Raw genomic sequence first — 22,802 nt, 5'->3', positions numbered from 1 at the left:
AAGAGAGTGACATTAAGTAGATGGAAGGACAGGTTTACCTGCAACCGTGGATAACACATTTAAAAAGGAACATAGAAAAGAAGAACAAAACTCGTCTGAATAGCTGCTGTTGGGTCAGAAAGTTACACTCAAGATGTGATCATTTAAAAATGAGTAGTGTCCTAACACTTGAAAAGGGAGTGGGGGGTGAAATAGTTCAGTGATCTACATCATCTATTGACTCCCTGCCAAGACCATCATCTGTGAAAACCTCCACCCTGTTAGCCCGGATTTAAAGACAAACACAGACTGAGTAAAGAGACAAAAGGCAAACAAAGAGAATGGATTGAGACAGAAAACTAGAATAGGAAAAAGACTGGTGAGATAAAAGGAAGGGATATTAAAGAAACAGAAAAATCCCTCTTAGCTTCCTTAATGGTGACATCACTGGTCCTTGTTTCCTGTTCCTTGGTGTGTGTGTCACGTTTGGCATGTTTTTAGCTGCTCAGGTGTATTTACAGGTATGAGGTTGAGGGTGTGAATATGTGTGCAGTGCAAACATAGCCCAATATAAACAGCAGCCTGCGAGCTACCTGCTGGCATGCAGTGACACACGTTGACCTGGCTGCATGTTGACACAGTGAGTACAAATCCTGTAGGTGCAGATTAAAAGAACTCAGGAGGAGGCAAGAGGGTTCTCTGGGTGACAAACTGCTAGCTGCTCTGGAGCTACATGAGCTAACAGGATGCAAAATCACTGGCAGTCTATCTGTGGGATTTGTACGAGCTCTTTAAAGAGAAAAAATCTACATAATAACCAGGATTGTATCTACAAACGCACCAGCAAATGTTGTTTACTCTGTTTACTCCATCTCTGTTTGTAACTCTGGAACTGAATTTTACAAGAAGAGAGTAAAAAACTGCAGAAAAGCATACATATCAAACCTGGAGACTAAATAAACCTTTCTAGTTCTGCCAACTGAGTGTGTAACCAATGAACCTATGACTAAAGTGGCTTAAACACGACATGATAAATGGCTCATTTTAGGCCAGAGTGGGTAACATTGAAGCTCCTTTTACTCCCCCAGAAGGCAAAAAGGTTTTCAACCTAGGGGCTTATTGTGCTACCAAGTGCTTGGACCAAAGAGTGAGCCTTTGTGGCCCAACTCTGAGACCCCCCCACCCAAAAAAGAAAAAGAAAAAGAAAATATCCCCCTTCTGACAAAAGTAAGAAAGTCTAGATCTTAGACAGTTCTCAAGATTTCCTTTTGGTGTGAGGCCGATGTCTCTTAAGATTCATTTAATGTGTTAGAAAGAACATCATGTCCACACCAATTTTGAAATGCTAAAAAATGTTTATATTTACAATCTAATATTCTGAAGTGCGAGGGGTAATCGAGAATTGCAGATTCTACATAGAGGTGTAAATTCTGTACACAGCGGTCAGGACTTTTGGCATGTGAATTGTCCAGGTATTCATTTGTAGTAGTAGCTGTATTTGGTGACAAATCAGCTTCCATCTGTGGTGTACTTGTGATATAGGCAGATGATGTAATCAGATTTAGCCATAACAGTGCGGCTAACAATCCATTATCAATAAAACATTTATACTTGAGCCACAAAGTTACACCAGAAATGATTGAACCAAACTCCAAAAAAAAAAAAACTCAAACATTTTAAAAGTTGTTTCCTTAACATCCTAAGACCCTACATGTACATGTGAGGACATTCTGTCTTGGCTTTTCTACAACATGATTTCAGCCATTGGAAGTGTTGATGTAATTGTTCAGAATGTCCTTTGAAGTTGAAGTAAATTGCTTGGAATGTTGGGAAAGTCTGCTTTGGAATTTCAAGTATTATCATGAAAATGTTTGGGATATGTTTATATCTCCTGAAGAGTTTCATTCAACTTTTTGGGGACATTGTTTTGTCATTTTAGGGTGACTTTGCTTTAAAATTTCGGGGGAGGAGTTTTTATAGGAATGTTCAGGCTTTATGATTTGGCCCAGTTTTACTGAAACATTTGTGGAATATTTGAATAAATTTTGGGGGACTTCTTATGGGACAGTGTTAAAATATGTTCAGGAATTGTCATACAAATATTGGCAATTTCTTTGAATTTTCAGGAATTTTTTGTGAATTTTGGAAAGGAAAATTTGTGGACATAATTTTGGTCAAAACTAAATCATGTTCAAAGTTGACGTTGAGCATTAAATATATTCAGGTCCATCTGATCCCAAATAAGTGGGAGAAACTAAAAATGCTTTCTGAACTGTAGCTCAGGTCTCAGGAGGTTAGGGAAAGACATGAAAAACCTTTACTTTTTACTTTTTCTGGATCATGATGTTATTGTGGCAGACTTTACTCCCCGTAATTGTCAGAAAATATTGTTACTATTATTTTCCTTTCTTGGCCTTTTACTGCTAAAGTGAGTTTTAGTAAAGCCATGGTTTCTGTGGACCCATTAGAATGAGATGAACAGCGCTACACTCGGGAAAAGAGAAATGGAAGTCTTGACATCGTTGGTGGATCAGCCACACAGAATAGGAAGTCTCGCCTTAAAGTTGTTTAACGCTAATGCTCGGCATCACTGGAACTAACGAAAACTTCCCCTCCATTCCCAAAGGTAAAAGGTGCATATCAGACGATTATAGATGAAAACTGCTGATGGTTTCTGAGGTTGTGTGAGGGTAAACTCAGAGGACAGCCAAGCTCTTACTCTGTGGATTCATGTGGAACATAACAAATTCTTCAAGAAAATACAACAACTGCAGCAAATCAGTTTTACTCACCTCCTGCTAGTGTGGTAACATACAGACTTTTTTTTGCTATCTCATTGACTTCATATAGTTTCCTGTTTTTTTTCTTTGTAATTTTTACTAGAAAGCAGTTTGAAACCTATAATTGTCTATTGATCCTGCCTTTCTTGTGAGGTCTCTCAAATGTTTAATAGCTGTTTGAAAATCTTTTAGTGTGCAGGCTCAAGCTTATCTTTATTATAGCCCCATAACAAGTTTTATTCTTGCTTACCGTAAGAACATTGGAGTTACAGGAATAAATGCAATAGATCTAAGTGTTAAAGAGGATAGAAGGGCTAATTTTGTACAAATAGCATTACTTCAAGCATCATTACCCTCATATTGCCTTGTTCTGCTTTTGTTCTCCGCTCTTTTTGCCAGCATTAAGTTCCATATATGCTGTGAGAGGGTACTGGATCATACAAATCACATTACATAAAGTCCCATAACATTAAGCAGCATGTCAGTCCTAAGAACACATCTTGATTTTCACTCAAATACTCACCAGCTTTAAATCTGCCATTCTGCTTCAACTGTCAAACCCGATCAGTCAAATATATAACTAAATTAATTTATTTGAAGCTATCTGAGTCAATAAAAGCTGTTAAATTCCTCCTCACATTCAATCTAACTCTGATTTGTGTTGAGTTTGACCTCGCAGGGCTGTCAGCGAGCCCATCATCCCTAACGTTGTCTCCATGTGACAGTCTGCTCCAGTGCCAAAGGCATCTGACAGCTGCCGTCGCTGCACATCAGACACAGCAGACTGTGAGCAACATCCCTTTAGACACACTAAAACAACAATATACTGATATAGCAGGGCTTTTTGTTTTTGAGCAATTTTTAATCCAATGAAATGCTCTGAAACTGAACTTGATGCTGTTCTTTTAACTTTTTGAGTGACGGCTGCAAGGCTGGCCATCAGGTATCAAAGAAAGCCATCATGAACGCCACAGTTCCTGTTAAGTTGCATCTTATTTATCCTGGGTGAAAATACGTATGCGTAGAATGACGGATAACTTCTTTATTCTGGAAAGGCCCACTATTAAAGGAAAACCTCACAATAAATCTTTCTAGTCTTCACTTTTATGTAAAATCCCAGGCTGGACTTCCAGTAAGCTGGTGCTAAATCACATCACTGACAGAGAGGCCTCCTCTCATTCCTGGACTGACTGCGAACCACTCTGACACACTGAGACACAATTAGACAACAACAGCCCCTCATTTCCAGTCAGAGCTGAATACACCACTTCTCCCTGCCACCTAATTAACACTTGTTCCATCAGCTCCCCTCTAAAACAGCTGATGTCAGTCTCCCATGGAGAAAAAGAGCCAGCAACAGGAGGCTGAGAGAGACACAGATGAGGCAGGAAGAGGGAAACAGATGGGGAAAAGGTTTATTGAGGACAAGTGGAGTGAGGTTTTGGGATACATTTAGTACCTGAAGAATTAAAGAATATCATATTAAAGGTGTAAGGATGCTTGATTTATTTCGGTTAATGGTTTATCATGTCATGTGAAGATATAATGACGGCCTCACTCCTCAGCTTGTGGTTCATGCCCTCTCCTGGTGAAAGGTGGTGTTACAGTTTCTTGTCCAGGAGCCAGGACTGCAGCAAAACTTTTGTCAGTGCTGCATGACAGAGCCAAGAAAGTCACATTAATGCTGGTAGACAGGTGCCCTTTGTTGCCTCAATGCATCTGCATTTTAAAGCATAATTTCTGAAGCACTTTGGGTCATAATATTCTCTCTCTTTTACTTTGTCTTTGCTTTGCAATGAAGATAGTATCTTTGAAATGCTTAGGTTACAAAAGCAACACTTTATTGGCTGCTTTTTGAGCTTTGGTAGCCTTGGTGGAGCTATTTTTAGGTGCTGTATGTTGCTGTACTTGAATGTGACGAAAGAAAAAACTTGAAAACCGTGATGCAGCTGCTTTTCAGTTGTGCTTGATTCACTTTTTTCTTGTTTAAACCTTTTGCAAGACCCCTCTGTACCCTTCCAAGTTAAAATTGTCCACTCAGTACATAAGAAATCACATTACATGTGCCTCTCAATAAATCATTTAATTTTTAATTCTATGGTTTATAGTTTAGCTCAGTTAGAAGAGCAGTTACCTCGAGTTCAGAGGAGACTGTCATCATTGGACGCAGGTTTGAGGATGGGTGAAGGGGCTTTGTGAACCAAGAGGCCTCAAGGCACACAAAAAGTAACACAAAAATCTCCACTACATCTTCAAGCAGACTATAGCAAGATAGGTCTGTATAGAAGTATCAAATTCATGCTGTAATGTATTAGATTTTGGTAAAATAGCATTAAAACCCCCATTTGGGTTTATGCTGTAGTTGTGTAGTTATGTTGCTAATAAAATGCTTTTTCTTCACTAGCTAAGATTTCCTTAAGCAAAATGGAGATGGGCCTCATATTGCTCTTTGCCTGTCGCCACCTAATAACTGAAATTGTCCTCTGGGTTTAAGTCTTAATCATGACATTTGTGCATGTATTCTCCCACTCTGTCTTCCCACAATTGCAGCATATTAGCTCTTTCTTTGCTATTAGTTGTCATTTTTCACTCACAACTCTGGCCACACAACAAAACAGATGTCTTGTTGAAAATAAGGTCTTTTAAACAAAAGAAAACTATAGATTTAAAGTGGACCCTATAAATGGCACTGCATTGTTGGCTGCTGGTAAGGGTCTCAGATTTCAGGGGCCAGATGTCAGCCAGCCAATTAGTCAGTTACAGCTGGATAATATTCCTCTTAAATTGGCTTGTTAAAATAGTTTGACAAACAAGTTATGAATGATTTCCTGTACATTTTAGATTAATTTCTGCAGTGTATCTTGTTAAAACAAAGTTATTTTGGATTAAAAATGTTTATTTGCAACTAAGGCTGTCAAGGTTAATTGTGTTAATCTTGATTAATAAGATCCTCAACTGGTGCACTCTGAAGAAATATGCACACTGGTGCAAATTTTTAGAATTACGAATCAGTGCATCATTAATTGACTCTTTCAGCACACTTTGATGTAACCACAGCAGCATCTCCCTGTAGCCACAGTGATGCAAACCAAGTCCACCTCTGCTCCATGTCTAATCTCAAGTCAAAGTCTTCTGCATCTTGTGTTATCAGACATTTACCATTACCACTTTACGGTTGCCTTATTTCCTATTTAATCCATAACAAGTTCCCTTTTCAACAGTAGAATTCATTTTATAGTCTTAGATGCACCCCTGAAAGCAGGTCTGTCTTCAAACAGGAAGTCAGTCGCCCTTAGTTCAAGACAGTAGAAAATTTTAAAAAATAAGAAAGAAACTGTTCTGAATGCAAAATATTTGGCAGCACTATTTTCAACTAAAAGTAAATGTCTTTTATGTGATGAAATTACATGTTTGACTCTTCTGTAGGGCTAATTATTTAGAATATCGATTCTGTAATCTTCATTGTGATTAAAGCAGTAAACACATTTTGCTCATGAAATTTGTTTTTTATAATACAACGCTGATCAAATCTTACAATAATGTAAGCTTCATGCAAGTAGGCGGATTAATAATTAGTGAAAAGCTCTGTTTTCCTGTCTTACATAATTAAATTCAACCATAAAAGTGCTGCTGTAATATTAACTAAATTGGAAATTAAGTATAAGATGCTTCCGATTTCCTGGGGAGGAACATTTGGACTTGCTCCTAACTGTGTTTAGCAGGCAGTTTCAGAATCCCTAGGTCAGTGCTTCCCAAAGTGTGGCACCCATACAGCAGGTGGCAGAATATAGCTCATAAATAACATGAAATAAAAATGGCAGGTTTTACAAGTAAATGCAGTAGTGTACAGTATTAACTAACTTATTAGACCACAACCCAAAGTAAGGCTTATGCCACAGCTGCCCTAAATTAACAGCACTGGTAATTACCAAAATCATTTTTTATCTTTCTGCAATGGTTAATACACAGATATGTAGAAGCTCTTTAACCGAAATTATGTTTTTAATGCTAAAATATAATTATTATCATTATCCATAAATTTTTAAATTTACTGATTTACAAAAAAAAAAGAAAAAATATTAAAGCACATTATTGTTTCTTGATTAATATGTCAAATTATAGTCATTTACTTGCATTCCTGAACAGAAAAATGAGTTTTAGTGCTTGAATGTTATGCTTAATTAATTTCTGACTTCTCAGAGAAGCCCAGTGAGCCCAGTGTACTTTGCTCATTTTTATCACTTGATGTCTACCTTTTGAAATATGTGGATTTTATGTCTTCATCTGTTCAGAGCAGGTATAATGAAATATATGACAAATATATGACTTTCTGTAAGCACAGGGTTGTTGTTTGTTTCTTTTACTGTTTGAGTTCAGTTGTTTAGAATTTTCTAAATAATCCCAGCACAGTCTACATTTCCTCTCTGTATTTTCACTCTCTGTCCGTCTCTCAGTCTTGATGAATGTCCCAATTTTACTCTAAACAGGCACTAAAGCTGGCGGGCTGCTGCTGAGTCACCCTGTCGGCAGCGTTTGCCACCACTGGCATCCCACCCCCACCCCACTTATTGTAGAGGCAATATCATGGCAACAGAGACAGCAGGCCACAGCTGCTGCCTCATCTCTGTTGGCCTGGCAATCAGCCTGACAGATGTCAATAGCGTTGAGTCAACAGAGGAATGATTGGAGTGTGGAATTAACTTTTTTTTCTTTCCTGTCTCCTTTCTCAGGTGAGGAAACACATCACAGACCTGTATGAGGACCTGCGGGATGGACACAACCTCATCTCCCTGCTGGAGGTCCTCTCTGGCGTCACCTTGGTAGGGATGAATTCCTCTGTCACACATAAGGCTGCACACACATGATTGTTTTTAGTCTGTTATTGCACTGTTAGATTCCCAATCACTGCTCAGTCACTCCATCACGCTGCACTGTATCACTCAAAGTTAATGCATCGTAATCCGGAGAGTCTTAAAATACCATCTCATTCACTTTCCCAGCTTGGAGGTGACTCTCTGCTGCAGGCTGACACAGCATTAATGACACTTTTAGATCAGCGCTGTGTCACGTAAACAGAATTGAAGTAGTTTGAGCCTGCTGGCCTGACTTTTCTTGGCATGATGATGTAACAGATTTAGCCTTAATACTGACAGGCAGACAGGCTGTAGTGAGGCAGGCTGGGTTACTCACAGGTACACTAACACATTAAGACTGCTGACGCTGAGTCTAATGAGATATGAACACAATCATGAAAAGGAAACACTGCTTTTTGTCACCTTCATGATCCATGCGAAAGAGTTTAAAAAATCTCCTCACCTTTTACAGTGTATTTTATTTGCTTTTATTTCTTTTACTTTGTCCTTATTTCATTTGGTCCTCTCCTCTTTCATTTTTCCCTCTTTCTCATACCACAACTCTTGTCCCTCTCTTCCTGTCTTTCTTTCTTTCTTTTTCCCCATGCCCCCCTTCTGTTACCATAGCAACAGAAGAGCGGCCCTTCATTGAAAAGGGCATACGCTTCGCGGGCCCCCCCTCTCATCTTGCTCGAAGGGGGTGATGAGGAGGAGGAAGGAGCTCAGGGAGTATGTTCACATCAAACCAGCTACTCGTACCCCCATTCCTCCACTGCCACCACTCACTTTCACCTCTAAACCCTCAGCTTTACCCTCCAACCATTAGGTGGAGCTGTGAGGCTGCATGAGAGTGCTGTGCCACTGATTTCTGACCAACATACTGAGGCTGCATACAACACCATATGATGCTGTGTTATTATATGATACAACATTTTGGACCTGATATCTGTTGGGTGACAGCATCATAAAATATATGCTGTAGGTTTTTGTGTTTTAACCATATATTCATAGCAGAATTGTCAAAAAAAAAACTGTCAGAAAAGAAGGTTCATCAGCCTCTTAAATGAGGCTGTTGGTTTTTAAAATGATAGTTTTCACCCAACAATGCTCTTCAAATGTTTTGCATGGTTTGCACAATAAAAAAAGAATCTTACGTACCATAAATACTTAACTGTTAGGAATATCTTCAAAAATTGATCAACGTAAAACAAGATCTCTACCATAAAGGCTTCATTAAAAAACAAAAAGGTCTACGTTATGATTGAGGTATCAAAAAGGACACTGCCCGACTTGATCATCAGTGTAGTACATTAAATCAGTTAATTAATTCCAGATTGCAAGCTGCTTACACAAACAAGCTAAAAGTAAATAAATATATGCGCACAAGCAGACAATATCTCCTTCAATTACACTTCTTCAGCTACTGACTTGATTAAATTTTGATTCATATACCTGATGTCAACATAAACGTCAACCCTGTATAGGGTTTTAAAGATTACATTAAAAGGAACGCTGCTGCTTACTTTGAAACACTTTCCTTTCCTTTCCTTTCCTTTCCTTTCCTTCCCTTTCCTTTCCTTTCCCATTGTCTTTCTTTTCTTCTCATCTTTCCTTTTCTTTTCTCCCACCTTTCCTTTACCAAATTCCCTCTCTTCTCTTTTCTTCCCAGCTGTCCCTTCCCTTCCTTTCCTTTCCTTTTCTTTTCTCACATCTCCTTTCCTTTCCTTTTCTTTTCTTTTCTTTTTTCCTTTCCTCCCCTTTCTCACAACCTCTCCTTTCCTTTTCCCATTCTATTTCTTTTCTTCTCTTTTTTCCCCATCTTTCCTTTCCTTTTCTTTCTTTTCTTTTCTTTTCTTTTCTTTTCTTTTCTTTTCTTTTCTTTTCCTTTCCTTTCATTTCCTTTCCTTTCCTCTTCTTTCCTCTCCTTTCCTTTCCCTGTCCCTTTCCCTGTCATGTCCTGTCCATATTTTAGGTTTGTCCTGAATAATGAGTAAATTCTGACTGTACCTTTTCTTTACGAGCACAGTGTGAACCAATATCTGCATCTTGCACTCGTACTATTTGCAGCATAAGTGTGTTTATGCTGGTTGTATGTTTGTGATCTGTGTGTGATTTTCTCTCTCCTGTCTTCAAACATCTTTCCTCACTTTAAACTTAAAATCTAAAAATAGACAAATGAAAGACGCAAGGTTTGCCTTGTTATTTTTGAACCAGCATGGTTTGGTCTGGTTTGCTCCTGACTTCTGGCATGTCTTTAACAGCTCCTGTTGAAGACAGCGCCCCCAGAGGACCATTTCATCTCAATACAACTCACTCCCTGCAGTGTGGATTGACTACAGCTTAATTTGCTCTCACAGCTGCTTGCTGCGTTTGTGTCACTCAAAGATAACAGAGTTAACATATATGTATTGACTTTTCTTATTAATTTTCTCCTTTCTTTTCATTCCAGCCCAGAGAAAAGGGCCGAATGAGATTTCATCGACTACAGAATGTCCAAATAGCGCTGGACTTCCTCAAACAGAGACAGGTATGCGCACAATGTACAAACAGAACTTGGATATTCCTATAACAGACTCTTGTGTCCATGTGTATCATTAGCACTCAGATGTGTCAATGTTAGTATGAGTTTAGATTTGAGCTTATAAACTCTTGCATAGTTCATTTGAAAGTTATGCCTCCCTAAAAAACCCCTGATGTAAACGAGTTGCTTTCATTTTGCTCAAATTTACTGGTTTTAATCTGATTGGAAAGAGTTTGCAAAGTAAATCACTGCAATCCTTTTTATCCAGTCACTGGGCAGTTAAGGTCATTTTCTGCAGAGCTGCATTTATGCAATAAAGTTTCCCCCAGTCCTCTAAAACTGCAGCACACATTCCATAGTGTTTAATCTTAAGAGAGAGAGCTGCTCACAGACTCCTACTCACTCACTTTATTGTTAATCCAGACTGTATCTGTAGTACAGGGCTTCATTATACAGCGCCTTCTGGCTTATCTGCCCCCCTCTCAGACTGCATCTTTCATTGTTCCCTCTCACCCTCACAAATCTGTAGCGAACTTACACTGCAACTCATAATTTACTCTCAAACAGCAGCTCCTAACATCTCCATCTTTCCAAAGCTTCATCTGTCTCGTTCCTTAGAGACGTAAGTGATGGAGGACCGACCTTTTCTCCCCCTGAGTCCTCTTTGAGTCTCACTGCAGGTCTAATTATACAGCCGGGGTGGCTTGGCTTAGCCAGAGCTGTAAGATTTAACAAGGTCACATAGAGCTGGTTTCACATAATGGGGATGATAGTTGAAGCACAGGTCATTTATATTCCATGAAACACAGAGAAGAAGAAAAGTGTTTTCTTCTCGTTAGTCCGGTCAGATAGATTTTAAAACATTGTGACTTTAAATCATACATTCTGGAAAATGTGCTGTATTTTTGCAGTTCTAGATTGTTTATCAGGTTATTAATCTTCTGTTTTGTTGTTCAGGTCAAACTGGTGAACATCAGGAATGATGACATCACAGATGGGAACCCCAAACTGACATTAGGTCTCATCTGGACCATCATCCTTCACTTTCAGGTCTGTGGTATCCACATGCTATTTAGAAGCTTCTGGCTCTGTGTTTCCTTTGTTGGACTCAGTTAAGGATAGCTGAAATCAAACCAGCATCTTGAATTGTTTATTTGAAAGCCTAATGGTTCTAAAAGATTCTAATATCCAGCTGTTAATGAAATAATACTGTTAATTGATTATGTAATAAGTGAACCAGAGCCCACATCATTACCGCTGTGATTCAATCTGGATTTAAATGGATTTAGATGAAAGCAAATTGCTCCAAATGTGGATATTAGTCCGGTGTTGTCCAGCTGCTGGGATTTGAGTTCTTATCTTTGCCAGAGAGTGCTTAGCTCTGTGTGCGCTGGAAAACCGCTGTCATCTTATGCAACAGGCAAAGTTGTCTATGTGGTTTTGTGGAAGATTTACTCTTGAAGTTTTTTTCTTCTAGTGTTATAGTTGACTTTAATATTAAATTTTCTAAAGATGATATTTGTATTAGTGTGTTAGTGCTTCAATACTACTTGACTGCTAGTGTTCTAAAATTAAAATTGTCCCTGTATTTCTGTCATCAGTCTGGTATCAAAAAGTACAACAGTCTAAAAAAACCCTTAAGCTTTTCTGTCATATTTTCACTAAACGCTACAACTAGAATGATAGAGAGCATTGTCTAAATTGTAAAAAGGCAGCAGCAGTGAATAATATCAAAATGTATACAGTGAGCACAATTTTGCCAGGAATTAGAGCCAAGAAGTCATCTGAAACTGGATGCTAATGACCTCTAGATTTTTGCCAATCAAAACAGGTAACAGCAGTGTAGTATTTTACCCATATCATATTCAAGTTCAACTTCTGGTGTCATGATGATTAGTTAGAACTACATGTATGTACTTTCTGTGGTGTTATTTTATAAGTATCTGGAGAGTATTCATTGTGATGCTCTGCTCTTAGACATCTTGTTTTATTTTGTTTAGTTTAGTTTCTGTTGTCACAACTCTGTGTTTTAAGCCTCCCCTAAGCGAGTCCTTGCAGGGAGTCATCCTCTAAAACATCACAAGGACACAGTTTGGCTTCAGTTTGGCAGTAGGATGGCCCCGGGCAGGAAGTGAGCACAGAGTGTTCAGTCTGTGAGCTTTCATTTAAACCCTGATCCTGGATTTACAGTTTGTCCTCATATACCATGTCTTGACTGAGATTGTCACCTGTGGGCTTTTTTGTACCTCATCAGTGTGCTGAATCAATCTCTGTGCAGCCTGGAGGTACCGTAAAGAATGCACTGCATACAGGCCGCTCAGAAATCTGTTTTTCCTTTCTTAAGGCAAGGCAATGCTAGTTCATGTATGAAACACCATTCATACTAAGCAGATTAAAGCATTTTACAGAGTTGAAAACAGAGCATTTATTATATCAACAGCATTTAAAGACATTAACTGGAGAAATTTGACATTACTATAGAAAACCTAACAAAACCGAAGACCAAACTAAAAAAAAATAAAATAAAATTTAACACAAATCTAAAATTCATTAGAATATGATAAAATATCCTCAAATTAGGCAATTAACTATGAGTAACATACGATATGTGTATTCTATCCATGTAGTCACATTAATATAGAGCCAGGTGGCAGTTCCACAGTCAGGTATTATTTGTTTCATTACAGAATTATTGAACAGAAATTAATACATGAAAGGCACAAAAAAGATAAGTAAGCATGTCATACCTTAATGTGGGCAATGTGTACATTTTGTGCATACATGCACTGGTTAGTTAATTTTATTGTGTGTTTTTTTTTTAGCAGAATAGAGTAGTGCTGCATGATTTGGTATTAATGTGCTATTTCATTTATAGTGGACAATACTGCGATTGCAGTTATGATATGATACATTAATGGTGTTTTGAATTTACTTGCTTAGGTATCAGGAAAAAGGCCAAGAATAATGGTCATTTTTAGTATGTTTCTAAATTCATAACATGAATATTAAGTAGCATAAAAACACAAAATCTGAAGTTTTTACAGTACTGCTTAAAAATAACAATATTTTCCACAAAAATAAAAGACTTTTTTTTATGAAAATAAAGGTACTTCTACAAAGTTAAATAGCAGCTCTACTGTAAATTTAAAGGCCTTTCTGCAGGAATTTTTGTAAACCTATAAAGTATTACTTTTTACACAAATATTTGCAGCCTTTATCAGGGCCCCTACAGAACCTTAAAGATGTCGTGTTTTACTTTATACTTCTTGGTTACCAAGTTGCCTACCTAACTCCTTGTACAGCCAGCACTCATTCTGACAGGGCCTCCCTGATAAAAAATGATCTTCTTTTTCATCAGTTAAACTGTTTTTCATCAGCATACCTGATAAAATGTGTTAGAAATATCACATCATGTTGATACAATATAATAATAATATTATGATGTAAAATATGCCAGAAACCATCAATTTTGGGGATCTATGATGAGAAAATATATTTTTGTTATACCAGTTGACTTTCCATAAAGACTGCATTAAACCAGAAAGTTTACTAGTAAATCCCAGAAGTGGTATTCATTTTTTTCTGTTCAGGTCTTTAAAATGTTTATAAAAATGTCTTGGATTGGATTTTCAAAGGAGTGCAGGAATGCTGAATTACAACAACATGATTGTGATTAGATTGTTTGTGCAGCACTAGAACAGATATTTGACTCTAGGTTTTTTAAAAAAGTACTAGGTTTCATCTTGAAGCTTTACATGAAGAGATTAAATGTGGTGTTGTTGAATTAAACCAAACTCTGCTTTCTGAAGGTCACTGCGTTGAGTGTTGACAACCGATCATTTTCCTGTGTGCTGAGTTTCATTTTTAAAATGAAACAAATTCTGATAAATGTTCCTGCATCAATCTAGCCAGCAGGGTTATAAATTATAGCAGCACATTCATATTGCTGATCTGAAAGTCATGCATGATGGGGAAATAACAAACAAAAGCAAATTAATAAGAGGATCTTTGAGAGTGAACTAAACAACATCAGCATCTCATTTTCTTACAATGTTTTTGTGACTGAGCAGATTTGTTTGTTTGTACACTTCATTTCATCCAGAGTAATTTACCGGCTGCAGCTGCTATGCTTGACCACTAGGCTGTGCTGCTACGTGACCCTATGGCAAGGTGACACTGCCAGCAGGTTACCATGGAAACAGTAGTGCATGACAGGAGCATGAGTCAGCAGAACACAATGTTACAGAGAGAACGAGAGAGATAGTGGAGGAATGAAGCGATGCAGGAGTGGAGGACTCACTGGAACATGATGGACGGGATGGAGGGCTGAAACAGGCTGAGAGACTTCTGGAGGGAGAGTAATGGAGCATGCATGAAAAAGAATTAAATGGAAAGAGGGAAGTTGCTTGCAAATAGTTTCATAGTTTCCAGAGTTCAGTGAGTTCAGATGATGACATTTTTACATTAGTGCTGCAGAGGAGGCCTGCACAGAGCTTTGTATCCCTGTGGTGCACTTTGATTGGATGATAGATGCACAGCAGGGAACAAGCAATACGTGCAACATATTTCCCGTATTATAGCTCTCACAATGCCTCTGTTTCCCCTTTACAGAAGTGACAGAAATTGGGCAGTCTTGTTGTAGAAATTTGAACTTTCTCTGGACTTTCTAAGTTCTTTAAAAATAGATTTGAGGAAGCCTGCAACTCTGAGCCCCACAAAGAGCCTCTTCTTCAACTGGGACAGAATAAAGACCCTTTTATTTACTTTCTATTAAAATCGTAGTGCTTAAAATCCATGAAAACACATGATTTTACTACAGTGTTTAATGCACTACACATGAAATGTAGCTTCTTAAAGCCAAGTTTAAAAAGTATTACAGCAGAGAGCTGCAAAAAAGTTAAGTCTAAAGCCAGTACAATTTTATCTCCAACATTAAACTCAGAGCCAACATACTGCTGCTAAGATATGTGACCCAATTCAGGAGAAAAAAAATGTAGAATTTTCACATTATTCCCACCGGCTGCTTTGGTCTGATGATCATGATGATGAAGAAGTAATTTCTGGAAATGAGCCTGCAGGTCTTTGTGACCAGGATGTGTATGTGCAAACCAGTGACTCAGCACATCCACTAATTATAGGAACTCTCTCAGTGAGCTATCATTTTTCATTTGGGTTATGACTGTTTGTTATTATTGCATTCACACATCCAGTTACAGATGGGATGATATCTTTCATACTCCTCTCTGTCAGCTGCCCCAGACAACACACAGCTGCTGATACCTGACAGCCACATTGTTCTACCTTGAAAGTCTAGCTCAATGAACTCTACAAGACAATGGAAAAAGCTTCCACCTCAATGTTGCATGCCAGCATTGCCCATTTTAATCATATCATAACTAGAAAAAATGACCATAAATCATCATTTACTAGAATTGGGTTACAAACTTGTATGCAGACAGCGTTAATGTTAAGCACTGCCACAGTCAACAGTTGTGTCTCCGGTTTACCATCACAGAAATGTATCAATCCTACCACTATTAATTTAACCACTCCCTATCCAGTCTTGAATGTAGCTACTTTTTTAATCCACTAGGTGACACCAGTTAGCTCATTATTGCAGTAGCGACCTGGCTTACATAAGACTGAAACCTCCTTGTCTGTAGATTCTCTTCCTGCAGCCCTGTCTGCCCGTGATTGGTCAATTAACCTGAACTTTATGCCCCTGCTTATTCTTAGAGAGCTCATTTTTGAACTAATGTAGAAACGTACCCCTTTTTCTACCCCTAATAAGGCAGCATGCCCTTGTGAATGCATTCCTTGGTAGTCATTAAGATCTGTATTGCATCAATACATCATGTTACCTAAAACTGACTTCATTGTGGATATCTAAGGATCAATCTGAAGCAGTAGGAACATGAAGCCACTTTACTTGGAAAAGCTCATACATGGTTGGCAGGAAGAAACAAAGCAGCACATAGAAAAATGTTATGGAAAATGCTTATAATAGTACAGATTTAAAAACAGATCAATCTCTGTTACTTCATTGATCAAAAGTGACTTCCCAGGACTTACCACCATGGCATTGAAATGTGAACTAATGTTGTTTGAGTTTTACTAGGAGGGTAACTGCAGCTCCTTGAAAAGTCCTCATCAGTCTTAAATAGAACATTTGAAATTAAAGGCCTAAAAAAGCTTAAAACATGTGATTTTTAGGTCTTAAATTTAAGAAGGTACTTTGATGAAGACATGTCCTTGTCCATTTTTGTTTTCTAGCCGATCTTGTATGGTTTTAATCATCCTCCTCTACATAATGGTGCACAAATATTCTCCATAACTCAGGGGATTTATTATTGAATGTTCCAAATTTCTGTGTGTACCCCCAGACCCCTTACTGACTTCATCTGACTCACTGTGATTTAGTAAACTCTCAAGCAGCTCTCAAACATTTGGACTACTGGGCTGACCACTTAAAAATCTTTGCAGCCCACCCTTATTTTAGCAGGTGACATAAAAGGCATTATTCTCCTTTTTAATAGCTAAACATTTTAGAATCAGCTTCAGTCATCTGCAAAAATTGTAATGTACTCTAAATTGATAGATTAGAAGCATTGAATGTGCCACAAATCATCAAATTTGACTGCTCATGACCAAAAACGTTATTTGTACTATCCCATTTGATGTTTCATAAACAGCTCATTACATCAGAAAATTCAAGTCCACTGTAACGAGAAATCTTGTGCCTTTCATTTTTGATTATGTAGTATGCAAAAGTGGTATTAAATTTCTCATTTCAGGTCTTCAAAAGGCCTTTAAAAGTCTTAAATTAGATTGTTAAAAGTGTGTAGGCACCCTGTGCTAATATATGGTAAAATTCTGGTATACCCTTGCTGTGATAGTACGTTATTTGTTTTCTAAACATCAATCTAAGTTCAGTGAATAAGCCAGAATTCCATGAGTTAATTATCCTCCTTCTGTGTACACGAATTGTCATGCAAGTAGGGTGTAGCAGGACTTAGAGAACGTGATAAAAGTTCTGTTTCTCAGTTGATCGCTTGAACGCAGTCATACAGCTCAGACGTTCGTGCAAAGCCAGAAATATCTTCATACAACACCATGGCGGAGCACGTTTTGTCTCAGTAATTATTTTTCTCCTGGGGAATCGAAATGCGTCAACTTGCATTTTTCACATTTTTCTCTCCTGTGATGTGTAGATGTAAAAGATCCAGCATTTCAAAGCTGCTCTGGCTGCAGATGGAACCTAGACTATGATAATTGAGCCCTCAAGATCAGTTGCTATTCTTGAGCGCACTTTATTGACAAAAAGCTGCTAAATATATGATCAGAAGAGCCCCCGAAAGTCCAACATGCAGCGGTTTTGTGTCTTGTTAGAAGCCGACACTGGGTTCAGACAAAGGTCTGATTACGACAGCTTGTGATGCCATGTAGCCACAGAGATGAGATGAATTCCTCTGGGACTTGATTAGTGCTTTTTTCCCATTGGTTCATGCTTCCTGCATGTGTGTTTGTGTGTTGTTCTCCTGTGCTCTCAGTTAATGAGAGAAGATCAATTACCATTACTCCCAGCACTTGAGAGTTCTGCCTATTAGCGGCCTCCATCCATATCTGTCTCTTGAAAACCATTTGGCGTATGTTAGGCACTCATGGTATATATAAAGTATTGTAATTTATTCATCTGCATTAGTTGAGCTAGTAGAAGACAAATCTTTCTCTGCAGTACTTTTGCCATACTGTAGTGTACAGGATCACATGCATGTATTACCTGTGTTATTCAGCTCGTAAGCAGTGAAGGTGGGTGGAACCTATAGAGGCTTCAAGACTGAACGTGGCAAAAAGCTCACACTCAGATGTGTAGGAGGGGAGTGAAATATCTTGTGTTTTGTGTTTTTAGTTGTTTTAAATCAGATCATTACATTACTATTGGCAATTAGCTTCTGCAACCTACATGCATTTTCAAGGTAATCAGATCATTTCAATCTTTAAATTTCAGAAAGTATGAATAATCAGAGGGTTGAATTTGATGCAATCAAATTTTCTGCTAATATAAGAGGCTTAAAAAATGATCCATAGGTTTATCATAGCAGCACTGAAAAGTCATTTATAGATTTCACAAATCTGATTATAGAAGACTGTTTTTGGCTAATCCGGTGGATTGCATGCCAATAAAAAGCACTATTCTCATCACTATGATGCAGAAATCCTGCAATTCAATTTCATTTTGTCCATTGATTGTAAAGCTTTCTTTAATGACCTACGTTTTCATTGAAGTATTAGCTACTTTTTTATAAACAGTGTAGAAAAATACTCATTTGTTGTGACTCGTTTCCCGCTATGTTATGTTTTGTGTGCCTGCTGTTTCTCCCTGTTATCCTCTTGCAGCCTCCATCATCCCCTCCTGTTTTTCATCTGTCCTTTTCAACTTTCTCTTAATTCCCTTAAATCACTTCTCCAACTTCCTCCATCTTGCCCTGCCTCTCCCTCCACCCAAGATCCATTCATAACCTGTGGCTTGATGGACAGATGAAAGATTGAAAGGAGTAAATGGAGAGGGTTAGAGGGAAGCAGATTGAGGTGCTTACCCGCCTCTCATTATTGTTGCCAATAGTCTGATTTAGATTTGATGTCTCTCCCGCTCACTTTTTTCCCTCAGTCCCCACTGCAGCCTGTCATTCAGGAAAGCTTTTGGGTCAAGTGTGTGTGCATTCGTGTGTTTGTGGCATAGAAAACTGCTCACTAACAGCCAGGAGAGAGAGCTAGAGACAGCAGGAACGGGAGAGAGAGAGAGGCAGGGGTAACGAGGAAGCGGATAGGAGGAGGAGAGCCAAGGAGGGAGGGGTGGATTGTGAGAGTGAGAGATCGAGCAGAAGAGAGTGTGAAGCTGCAGCAGCCGGGAGATAAAAGCTTTTCTCTCCCTCTGCCGGCGTCAATGCTAGGGATAAAATAAGAGAGTGAAGCCAGGCGAGGGAGAGACACATTCAGGCTGCCTGCTGTCACTGGAGCTCCTGGCTTCCCTCGATCAGCAGGCCTCAAACCACGAATAAACAACCGGACAAGACACTCTCGTGGACACGTATGCAGAAGGGCTCACAGCTGACCAGGGGACCGCCCAGCATCGCAGGCACAAGCACACGCTCACACATTCTCCTGGACTGCCACACGCTTGCTGTTTCTCCAGCCTGCACCGTATCAATCGGATCAATCCAGCCATGCTTGTCTGATGGTTTGCTTTTAGCCGGAGACGCCCTGTGTTCCTGTTTCTGCTCCCTGCCTGTCTGGGTTTTTTTAAGGGGACATGGAGTGCAGACTCCCCTGTCCTAATCTTTGCTGCTGTGCTGCATGGAGTTCAGGACTGCCCTTCACTGGACGCTGAATCCCTTTGGCTCTGTTCCAAATACTCATCTGGACTTTAAGTAGGTCTGCTGCAAGACCTGGATCTTCACAAGACCTGAGCTAATTGACAGAGGACCTGTCTCTTTTGCCTCAGCATCCGCCTCTGGCTCCCACCCCAGATGCCTCATCCTAATTAGATCCAGTTGACGTGAGGAGTTATTTAGACACAAAAAGGCACAAAAGAGGAAGAACAAGACATGGTCCCTTTTTTTTGACTCTTTATGAGATTGTTGAACCCCCTCTCCACCTCCTGCAAACTGTGGATTTTGTCGGGCTGTTGCATCGTCGCACTGCACCACCTGATGAAGGGGAAGCTTGGCTGAGTAACTGGCAGACTGACAGCAGGACACCGGAGGTTTATGATTGAACAGTACAGCCAACTTTGCTCCTCAGGGAAAGTGACATCAAGGTGAGGGGAATCTTAAGACTGGTCCAGGGGAGAGGCATGTGATGCCCAGCTGTCTGGATTACTAAAGGTTGAGTCTGTCTACATTTAAACCTCCATACAACTAAAGAACATTTCTGTTTTCTGGACTGGGAATGAATGATTTCACAGGTACTTTAATGGTGATAGTAAAGACTGGACTTTCCTTCTGATCCTGTGGAAGAAATATATGCCAGATTCTGGATTACAACACAAAAGGAGGGACACACAAGCTCAGCACATGATGTGAAACACCAGCTCAATGAGCAAAGGAAATCATGAGAAGAATCATTAGGGTGGGATGCCGGTGCTCTGATTGAGTATTTAACAATCTGTCAGAGTATTGGCTGAATCTCCCAGCAATCCGTAGCAGCATTGGCTGACTACACAATATCTCTCACCCACAACCAATCTGGCGACAGTGCTGCCTCCGCAGAATGAGAAACAGCTCACTGCTACTACAGGGGATATCGATAACATCACTGTTAATACTACTTCCACTACGAGTACCATGACAGAACTGATCCGTTGTGTTGACGTGTTACAGGGGGTAGTTTTCCCTTCTTGCACTGCAATAACATTTCCATAGAAGGTAATCGGCGTTATTAATTCATGACTTGAGATAGATGCTATATCTGAGTGTCGGCAGAGCTCTTGGATTACAACAACAAATCCTGACATCACTTTGTCTGTCGAGAATGGTACAAGGAATTTGACGTTATTTCTCACTTTCCTGAACAGCAGGCGCTATTCATATGTCAAGGAATTAACTTTGAGTCAAGAAGTGAGATAAGACAGCTACTGGTTTCACGGCTCTAAGAAATCCTGCAGCATCCATGCACAACTGGACTTTCATGCTTGTCACACATAGGATGTTTGTGAGAAGCTGGAGTCTCAGTAATAGGCTAAGGAGCACTGTTCTGCACTACATTTTCCTCTCACACTCATCGTCCTTACTGACATTTGCCTTACTCCAGGTAACAGCCCACCTGCCAAAGCTTGGTGATAAATCCAAAGTCTGACCCCCAACCAAATTATCCTCCTCTCTGTGTTTTTATGTCCTTGACTGCGACCACAAGTCTTCTGGGATAAGGAATACAGACTCAATAAAGCAGCTGGCTACATGATTATATATGTAAACCATTAAAGAGAGAGCAGGCCTGGCTACTGAGTCAGGTGAGGTGAAGGAAAAAGGAAGGACATGAGGGAGGATGTAATACGTCAGCCTGGAGCTGCTTGACTGAGCTACTTATTGCTAGAGGAAAAGACCGACTTTCCCTCTCTCCTTTGGTGACAGCTCATATCATCCATCCTTCCATTCACTGGGCTTTATTTAAGATTGTGCCAAGGAAAATTGAGCTAAACCTGCTCTGCCTAACTTATCATTTCTCACAGGTGTCAGATTAATGAGGGAGGTGTCAGTCATTTGCCAACCTGTCACAGCATTTCCCCCTGGTGTTATTATTATTATTATTATTTTTTTTTTTTTTTTTTTTTGCAATTTGGGGTTTTGCACTCAAATAAGCGGAGTGATATACATGTTAACGTAACCATTACTTTTGCCTCTCTGCTGGTTTAATGCCTGTATCTTTTGGCTTTCCTTTTTAACCCATCATCAAGGACATGGGGAACTCAATGGGCTGTGTCAGACCTCCTCATGAGGGGCAAACTGGTGGAGTCCCTCCACTTTCACCAAAGAGGCGTCTACGTTTTAGACGTAAGCACAAGGGCAAGAAGAGCAAGAAAGAAGAGTTAGGGCATGAAGACACTGAACAATACAGAACTCATGAGCTTGATGAAAGAGATGAAGAGGATATAGATGATGATGAAAAGGCTTCAGTGACAGAAACAGCAGATTCAGACTTAAGCCACAAGGCTAGGACTTATAAATCAGTGCCTGATACCCAGTTCACTCATTCCAGTGTGCACAGCAATACTCTCTCCCCCAGTTCTGCTAGTGCCAGTGTAGGCATCCTTTTGGGCAATAGATTACTTGAAGTTTCCCCCAAGCCCAGCCCAGCCTGGAGAGGAGTTTTCTGCCTTCCAGGAGAAGAAGACACTGTTAGCGCCATTGTAGATGTCTCCAGCATCCCAAGCCAAACCACAGCAACCACCCCAGTCAACACAGCGCCAGCACTGGGGAGCACCACACCAGGCGGAGGACGGGTGTGTCGTGTACGGGAGAAAGTCCAAGGGGTCTTAGAGAAACCGTGGATACTTCGACAGAGGAAGGAGAAGAAAGACAAAGTTAGGTCAGAGAGAGAGGAGAAAGAGGGCGCTGGGGTTAAAGGAGGATCAGAGGGGACAGCAGAGGTAGCCCGGACTCCTTCAGGGAGGGAGTGCAAAGGTGTGGTCCATATCCGTGAGGTGGATGGTAAACTGTGTGTAGTGAGGACGGTGTACCCCAGTGATTTTGGCTCTCCAGTATGGAGGGGTGAAAGTGACAGCGGGGTAGATGTGCACAAAGAGCCCCCTGCTTTGTCTCCAGTCACTGGAAATATCCTCAAAGTCCAACTTTCAGAGGACGACAAGTATGAAGCATCACAACGGGATCTCCCACTGCCATCTAACCAAATGAGGATTCAGGAGACTTTGAGTGTCAAAGGATTTAGCTTAAGTACTCCAGCTCGTTCACAGGAACAGTTTTCTCTATTGGAATCAGGCTATGCCAGTGACCTGCCGCTAACGTCCCCCGAAACAGCTGGCACCACTCCCAGTCAGATGGACTGGGGAGGGCTGACCAGTAGTTCATCAGAGAGACTGGACTCCATGGTGGAGAGTCCTCTATCACTGCAGCAACAGGGGACTATAAAATACCTGCCACAGGTTTGCATCTA

The 22,802-nt window shown here is 39.8% G+C and overlaps 1 protein-coding gene across 25 annotated transcripts in view; it reads left to right on the top strand.

The window, feature by feature from the left end:
* The window catches only part of macf1a (microtubule actin crosslinking factor 1a), a 297,525-nt gene that overhangs the window by 137,492 nt on the left and 137,231 nt on the right, over positions 1-22,802 (top strand). For 10 of the 25 annotated variants that reach the window (XM_041809539.1, XM_041809548.1, XM_041809546.1 and 7 more), the window contains exon 1: positions 21,574-22,791. In XM_041809539.1, the coding sequence (XP_041665473.1) occupies positions 21,589-22,791 (1,203 nt within the window). In that variant the 5' untranslated portion in view covers positions 21,574-21,588. Of the gene's footprint in view, positions 1-7,489; positions 7,580-8,239; positions 8,342-10,061; positions 10,140-11,090; positions 11,184-21,573; positions 22,792-22,802 lie in introns of those variants that run through there. The other 15 variants (XM_041809550.1, XM_041809549.1, XM_041809560.1 and 12 more) reach the window with 2 other exon arrangements.

This window comes from Cheilinus undulatus, linkage group 16, assembly GCF_018320785.1.
Source record: "Cheilinus undulatus linkage group 16, ASM1832078v1, whole genome shotgun sequence".
NCBI classification, from domain to species: domain Eukaryota; kingdom Metazoa; phylum Chordata; class Actinopteri; order Labriformes; family Labridae; genus Cheilinus; species Cheilinus undulatus.
This window is presented reverse-complemented; position numbering and strand designations above follow the sequence as displayed.